The sequence below is a fragment of the Crocodylus porosus genome, unplaced genomic scaffold (assembly GCF_001723895.1).
Source record: "Crocodylus porosus isolate Cpor-Errol unplaced genomic scaffold, CroPor_comp1, whole genome shotgun sequence".
NCBI lineage: Eukaryota > Metazoa > Chordata > Crocodylia > Crocodylidae > Crocodylus > Crocodylus porosus.
In genome coordinates this window covers 9,798,243-9,806,337 of record NW_017728915.1, presented here as the reverse complement: position 1 = coordinate 9,806,337, position 8,095 = coordinate 9,798,243, and the positions used below count along the sequence as shown (strand labels likewise).

The 8,095-nt window shown below is 44.9% G+C and overlaps 1 protein-coding gene across 1 annotated transcript in view; it reads right to left on the bottom strand.

The window, feature by feature from the left end:
• SLC12A4 (solute carrier family 12 member 4) overlaps window positions 1-8,095 on the bottom strand; it is a 110,993-nt gene that overhangs the window by 54,459 nt on the left and 48,439 nt on the right. The window contains exon 2 of the mRNA XM_019535694.1: window positions 1,162-1,256. Within this exon, the coding sequence (XP_019391239.1) occupies window positions 1,162-1,256 (95 nt within the window). The remainder of the gene's footprint in view (window positions 1-1,161; window positions 1,257-8,095) is intronic.

Genomic DNA, 8,095 nt, shown 5'->3' with positions numbered 1-8,095 from the left:
AAAAAAAAAAAAAGAGAGAAAAACCCTGGGACTCACCACTCCTGCAGCGGCCTTGGGGCTTCAGAGCCCCCCACATGGTGCAGGGTAGCGGGGAGGCAGTGCAGATCATCTCCCGGCCAGACAGGAATGGTGAGTCTGGGAGGTTTTGGTTTTGTATTTTTTTCTTAAAGGGCCAGAGCTGGGGTGGGCAAGGCAGCCATGGGGGGAACTGGCGGTGCAGGGGGAGGGTCGAGGTCTCATGCAGAGACCCCCCCACACAGCGTGGGGCAGTGGGGATTGTTCCCCCTCTCCCCACCCAGCAGCACTCAGCGAGTCGGAGCTTTTTTCCGCCCCCAAAATGCTGGGAGCTGGGGCAGGCAGGGCAGCCATTACTGGGGCTAAGAGAGCAGGCAAGGGATGGGCCTGGGTGATTCGGCCTAATTAATTTGGGACAGTGATTTGAATTGCGGAATTGAATCATTGTCCCCCAAAATCAGCCGAATCTGAAGCAAATATTAGCTGCTTCACACAGGCTGAGAATGCAAGTCTTTGTGGATTTGCTAAAAGGTTTTTGGAAGGAATGGCAGCTCTACTAGGAAGGGGATGTGTTCACTTGGCATCAATGACAGCAGGGGCTCTGACCTTCTGCTTCTCAGGCCTCCAGTAAGTAATACAATGCAGAGAAAAAGAAGCCTGACCTCTGGGAGTACAGGAAAGTGAATGATTTGCAGTTAGCTTCTGTGTATATGTAAGCCAACATTAGAAAAAACACTTTAGTTCAGGATGATGATGATGGTAAATAGGCTGAGGCTCCCCTTCAGTTAATTTTGTAGCCAAACAGCATCCACATCTACTACTTCCCTCCCCCCCATCTCTCCATAATCCATATCTCAAATCCACCCATGTCCAGATTCTACGTGTGAACTCCTCTTATCTTTAGCCTCTTGATACTAGATACCCCCAAGAAGGAGACCAAAGTAGTAACAGTATGAAATGCATTAGCATGGTAGCTGGAATGTTATCTACTCCTTTCATTCTCCTTTTCTACCTACTGCCAGAGTAAACTTTGAAAGCCAGTTTCCCCAAGTGAAATCAAGATAGTAACCTCTGGACCTATTCTTTATAACTATAAGACTATGGATATTCATGCCAAAGTGTCTGCCAAGCAAAGTTAAATTTTACCTCAAATAAAGCCAGGTTTCTGTCATAGTAATCACCTCCCTTGCCAGCTTCAGAGTTGTTAAGGAATGGACTATTTTCTTTATGATTGCCATGACCTGCAGGAAGAATAAAGCAGCATTTTTGATGAGTTTGGAATGGAAGTAAGATCTCAGGAGAACTTAACTCAGAAAAAAACCAAAAGAAATGAGCCATTTTGTTCTTTTAAAAAGATAAGCTCAACAGAAACTAAAATTTTAAAAAGGTGCAGAACTATTATAATCCATAACATTAGTCATATCACAATAGTAAAATCAGTCACTGATATTACCCTCCGTGCAACACAATTACAATATATACATAGAAACATAGAAAATAAGGGCTGGAAGGGACCTCAGGAGATTGTCTAGTCCCCCTACTTAAAGCAGGACCATCCCAGCCAGGGCTTTGTCAAGCTGGGCCTTAATAACCCCCAGGGATGGAGATTCCATTACCTCTCTAGGTAACTTGTTCTAGTGCTTCACCAGCCTCAAAGTGAGGAAGTTTTTTCTAATACCCAACCTAAGTTTTCCTTGCTGCAACATGAGACTCTTGCTCCTTGTTCTGTTATCCACCACCACTGAAAACAGTCTAGCTTCACCCTCTTTGGAACCACCCTTCAGGTAGTTAAAGGTAGCTGTTAAATTCCCCCCACCCCAGTCTCCTTTTCTCCAGACTAAATAAGCCCAGTTCCCTCAGCCTCTCATCATGTCAGGTCCCCCAGACCCTTAACCATTTTTGTTGCTTTCTGCTGGACTCTCACCAATTTGTCCACTTCCTTTCTATACTGGGGAACCCAATACTGTGTCCAGCCAAAACTGGACATAGTACTTTAGATGTGGCTTCACCAGTGCAGAATAGAAGGGAATAAATACTTCCCTTGACCTGCTAGCAACGTTTCTACTAACACAGCCCAGTATTCTGTTAGCCTTCTTGGCTTTACACTTCTCCTTGTTGAACACCATGAGATTTCTTGTGACCCAATCCTCCAATTTATCTAGGTCATTCTGAATCCTACCCCTACTCTCCAGCATATCTACTACTCCCCCCAGCTTGGTGTCATCTGCAAACTTGGTTAGCATGCAATCCATTAGAGGCGTGAGAAGCGGGCAGTATTTGATTTGGATTCAGCCCAGTTTGGGGGACAGCAATTCGATTCTGAAGATTTGATTCTGATTCAGAGAATCAGAGATACAGCCATAGACATAACTTTATATGTTTTTTCTATGTACCTTGTGAACGCTGAGATGCTCAGTGATCGGCCATGGGGTGACCCCAGGTGCCCCCCCAGACCCAGGAGATACTAGTCACTGAGCCAGGTGACAGGGTAGTCCCCCATGCACTCTGCAGCAGATCCAGAAGTGGACTGTAAGTACTTCTGGTCCACTTCCGGAGCTGCTGCTAAGTGTGCAGGGGGCTCCCCCCGCGCTCCCATGGGACACTCCATCTACCCCACCATCTCAGCGTTCACAAGCTGTGCCTGGTACCTTGAGGTACGTAGAAAAAAAATCATATGAAGCTGCGTCTATGGCCAAATTGTCAAATCTCTCTGAATCAAATCGATTCAGAGAGATTAATGGGTCTCCCAATTCAATTCGGATTCAAGCTGAATCTCCTCTAAATCAAATCGGCAACTAAAGCTTCTCATAGCCCTACAATTCATCCCATTTTCCAGATCATTAATGAAGATATTGAACAAAACCAGCCCCAGAACCGATGCCTGTTCTATATGAGAACAGTGAAAGACAAAACTGACCCCAAGATGAAATTTAGATGGGATCATTGCCAAAATGACACTTAGTCTAAGAACATTAAAAAATATAAAGGAGATAGAGTTGCACAATATAGAAGATGGCTCTTGAGAACACCTGGAAATATTTTAAATTAAGTTTAAAAAGGAAATTACATCTTGAATGCATGAAAAAGGGCAGAAGACTGAAGAATGAGCCAAGGGTTTTTTGTTTTAATGTCTTTACCCAATTTTAAAATAGGCAAAGCAAATAAAATAAATTAATTTAGCCTCTGCTGAAGTAGTACTACACAAGTGAACGTATGTATCCATTTTGATTCAATGAAACCAGGACCAACTACACAAAATTACAAAAATAAATCCAATTTACCCCAGGAGGAAGAGGTCCCTAAGTGCATACAGCATCACATACTTCCAAGTGCATGAAAGCATTTATTATGTGTAGTTAGGAAATTGCTATGCAGGAAAATATATGATTCCAGTTATTCTGGCAACATTAGGGAAAGAGGTGTTATTTCCTGAGAAGTACTCTCAGATTATTTTACCATATCCACACTGCCTCTATGCTGTGCTCAGAAGTACCACTGTGAAACATATCATGCCCATTCTTGCTCTGCATGCCAAATGCTGCCAAAATGTGATGTAGATTAGAGTTAGCATATTTCCAGGAGCAAAAAAAGAGGACACCAGGGTGGGGAGGGGTATATGGTTGAGGGGGAGACAGAAAGACAGAAAGACCCATGCCCTGCCTCTGTCCCTCACACCTAAGCCCCTGCTTCCCCAGCTCTCCCAGCACCCCCCTCACTCCCAAACCATAGGCTCCTGCCCCCCAGCCCTGCCAGTGCCCCGCACTCTGGACTCACAGATCCCTGCCCCTCCCCCGAGCCCTGCTGCCCAACCAGCATGTGCACATGCGCACACACAGTCTTTTTACCTGGCTTGCCGGGGCCTGCATGGGGAGCACATGACCCGACAGCCAATCACCTTGCCCACTGCTCCCAGTCCCAAGCAGCCAGCCTGGGAAAGCAGAGAGAGCAGCAAAAAACCTGGACATCTGCTCTTATTTTAAAGACCCACCCAGACATAGCAGAGGGGACCAAAAAAAAGAGGACATGTCCAGGAAAACCTGGACCTAATGGTAAGCCTAACGTGCACAGATAGAGATTTTTGGGGCCAATACTGATCCAATTTCCAATACAGCTGCCTCCAACTGGTAAGTCCAGCATGGTGGAAGGATAGTGGGGAGGCAAGGGATGAGAGAGGGGGCAGATTAATGCCCCCCCACAGTGAGGGAGGGGGCAGGGGTAGGAGCTGCCAAGGTGGGGCGGGGGAGGGGGCAGCGCTGCAGCTTGTAGCGGGGGCATGGCTTACACTCAGGGAGGACATGGGGGATTGAATCTGTGAGGGGAGGGCTGCAGGCTCTTCTCAGCAGGGGCTAGACTTGGAGCAGGTGCCCTGCCCTGCACAGATCTGTGAGGTACACCCTCCCCGTGCCCTTCTGGGGTACAAACAGCAGCAGGAGGCTCCACCCAACTAGCCACGGCTCCAACCACAACCCCACCCCACCTGGGCAGCACCTGCCCCCTCCCTCACCATGGGAAGCCATTGATCGCCCCCCCCATGCCCCTTCCCTCCACCCTCCCCTTTCACCTCACCAGACTTACCAGCTGGAGACACCTCTACGCTGTCAGTTGTGTTCCTTCCTGCCTGAGTGCTGCACTGCAGCTGCACGCAGTATGGGTATTTATCGGGCCAATATTCAATATAGCCAGTTTTCTTTACATCAGTACCGAACCAATATTGGACCAATGTATATGCACCTCTGCCTAATGCAGATATGCTTAAAATAGCACTGCAGGCCAGTAAACAAGCACACCGCAACCAAAGAAAGCTGCACTGGGTGCTCACCAAGCAATTCCTACCTTACTTTTTTTCAGGCTGTGGTGTACAGAGCAGATACACAACACTCTTTAGAAGATTCAGTAGCTGCATATGCTTGTCTAACTTTGATTTAAAGCAAAAGAGCCAGAGAAGATATTTACATGCAGGGAAAGGCACTTATTTAAACCTTTAGAAACAACAGAATGGCTGGAGTTTCTACACTGGAATTAAATCTAGGTCCTGAAACATGACCTACAGTTTCAAACGAATACCATCTTACCTGGACAAAAGATGTATTGTTATAATAAACAGAATGCAATATTTAGCCTCCAGTGAACTTTACTGAACAAAAGCCTGACCAAACCAGATCAGGAGGGCTGAGTCACAGTTCTGTTGCAAAGGTCTGGATGCCCTTAAGTTTCACCTGCCCTCAGCCATATGGCTGCAGGAGCAAGCTAGGGAGGAGCCTCCCATTTCCATAAAGTGGACTGACTATAAGCCCCAACACCTCAGTGGGTACTATACCACACCAGAAGAACAGTTATCCCCCCAGGCTCTTAAGGAAAACTACCTTCATGGACCCAGATACATGGTTTCCCCTGCGAGGTAAGGAAACAAACATTGCATTGCATTCTTGAAACATCTAGTACACATGCACAATGAAGGCAAGCAATCCACTGAAAGCAGGGAAGAGGCAGATACTAAGCTTTGGACAGCCAAAGTACTAGATAATACAGTCTTGAATAAAAGACTATAAGAAATCAAGGTGATAAAGTTTCTTCCTTTACCCTGAAACCATCCATATACTACCAAACACATTGGTTTGTTTTAAAAGAAGGAAAGTTGTGTGCAGAGCTGTATCTCTGCCACAACAAAGCTCACTGTTATCAGTCAAATTATCATTTGAATACCTGAGGACCACTGCAAAATAAGAGCTTTCTTCCTTCTGAGGAAGATAATTTTGTGCTATATAATCTGTTCTTTACAGATTTCTCAGATAGAAGAATAAAAATGTTATTGCTGTAACTGCAAGGACACAAACTCACATTACATTTTTGTAACAGTTTTTCCTTTTCCTGTCACACCACTGTTTTACCAAATTCTCTTTATTAGTTATGCAAATGCCTTGGACCTTCAGCTCTTGAGATGTATGCATCATCATTATCAACTAGCCCGACATTTAGAATAATTTTATTTAGTTTGTTTTATTGAATTTATTTATATTGTGCACAAATAAAAAACAGAAATGTTACAAAACAAGCACTCACAGGGAGTGCCAAAATTAAGACAGTCTCTTCTACCTTATTTCATCCCTCTGTGAGGAGACATTATGCAATTTATGTAATCAGACTATCATGTATGCTGCTCAGTGTCCCAGTCTAGTCCTGCTTCATCCATCCTCCCCAATGTTTCTCAGATCCAGTCTCTTCAGCCAGTCAGTCCCACGTCTTCGAAGCCTCTGCAGCATCTGCCCCCATCCTGTCACCCAGGCCGATTCTGTTCATTCTGCACTGAAATCAGACAGATTTATCCTTCCTAGCGATCCATGATATTACTTCAGGTGCCTTGTCCCAGCACAGGCCAAAACACACCAAAGCTGTAACCAGGAAAATCTGATTCCCAGAATAAAGCATGCCCAACATAGACAGAATCTTAGGCAAATTTGCTGTTTATCCAAAAAGTCTGAGCATTTTATGTACAAAAGTGGGGGGAGGGGTGCAGAGATGGTCCCCTAGGACTTAAGTGTAAAAACATTTTCACTGGGAAAGCAAAATGCACAAAAGCCACCTCCTGTCAAATTTCTAAACCCTGCTTCAAAGCATGGGATCTACAGAGTTTCTCAATGAAGAGGTCACTAGGATTTTTAGCATGGCTAAAAAAAAAAAAAAAAGCTTTTTTGCTACCAATGAGCTCAGAAATAGCTAAACTATTTAGGCTGATACTTTAGTGTGTAATTTCCATGAAAAAAAAGGCAGATACTACATAGAAAATCTGCCTGGAAAAACATCCCAAATGGTTAAAATTTTGCTAAATTATGAAAAAATTATCATTCTTATAATAGGAAGAAGACACAGACAGGCCCAGTTCATAAGAACTGTAGATTTGTGTGAAAGACCCTACACACCAGAGCTGTCCAACTTCCAAGCAGCTTGGAGCAACACCGCAGCGCCTGAACTAGTGAGGTCCAGAGGGCGACTAAGCTGCATCCTGTGCACATCGGTAGGCGCCTCCTCCCCACTCCCCTGCCCTGCTGCACTGCACATGTGGGCAAATGCTTCCCCACACAAGCTGTAGCACACACATGAAAGAGGGCATCCCCCACCAGCAACTGACACGGTACAGCACATTGCTCAGCCTCACCTGCAGCTCCTTGTGGGTTTTCCATAGCACCACACTGCACAGACACCTTGGGCCTCAGGTCAGACAGCAGAAGCTGGGGAAAGTACAGGGAGCCCCAAGATGTCAGCTGCTGCTGCAGCTAGAGCAACAGGAACCAGGCAGGAGTGCAGGGGTCACCTATTAATCCCTTGTGGGCCACATGCTGCTCACAGGCCACCAATGGACAGCCTTGTCCTACATATTAACAAGTATTCCCATTCCACCCTACTTCCAAAAAAAGTTACCTACAAAATTCTGTAACAGATGCCAGTGTAGTTAATATTGGGCAATGCAGCTTGCAAAATTAGCTTCTTTTTCCTCTGAGGCACAAAGTTATTTGGAGCCCTATCACAGCAATGCTTTTTCATGGTTACTTGGCTACAGGGTTTGATAATTTGAAGGGGTTTAAAAACAAATGAACTATCATCTTGATTAGAATTGTTTAACTGCAAGCAGCTCAGCTGGAGAGGATCCAGGAAGGAGCAGCATTCCTCTTGCTTCTATTGGAAATGAAAAAGATTGAGGCTGTGATCATTATCAGTCTTAGATGAGTTTAAATATGTCTTGAATAAAACTGAGCAACTACGGTCTTCACAGAACCCAGACTGTTTAGTTCTTGTGAAGTTAGAGTTTAACCTGTTCTCCAGATGTGAACACTCTAAATAGTTTGCTTTAGCTCATATGAGAGCTCTCTCCTTACCAGGACTGCCTCCACTCTCCTCCCCCCACCCCCAATACAAAAAACACACACACACCTCATTTCTCACCAGACATACAAAAACAAAACCATAAATTAATACACTAAGATTTTCTGCTTAAGTGAGACAGTTTAAGTTATCACTTTAAAATTTCCCTGGATGCAGAAAGCAATGTTTGAAAAGCTTTCCATAATTTGCTAGCATACAGTTT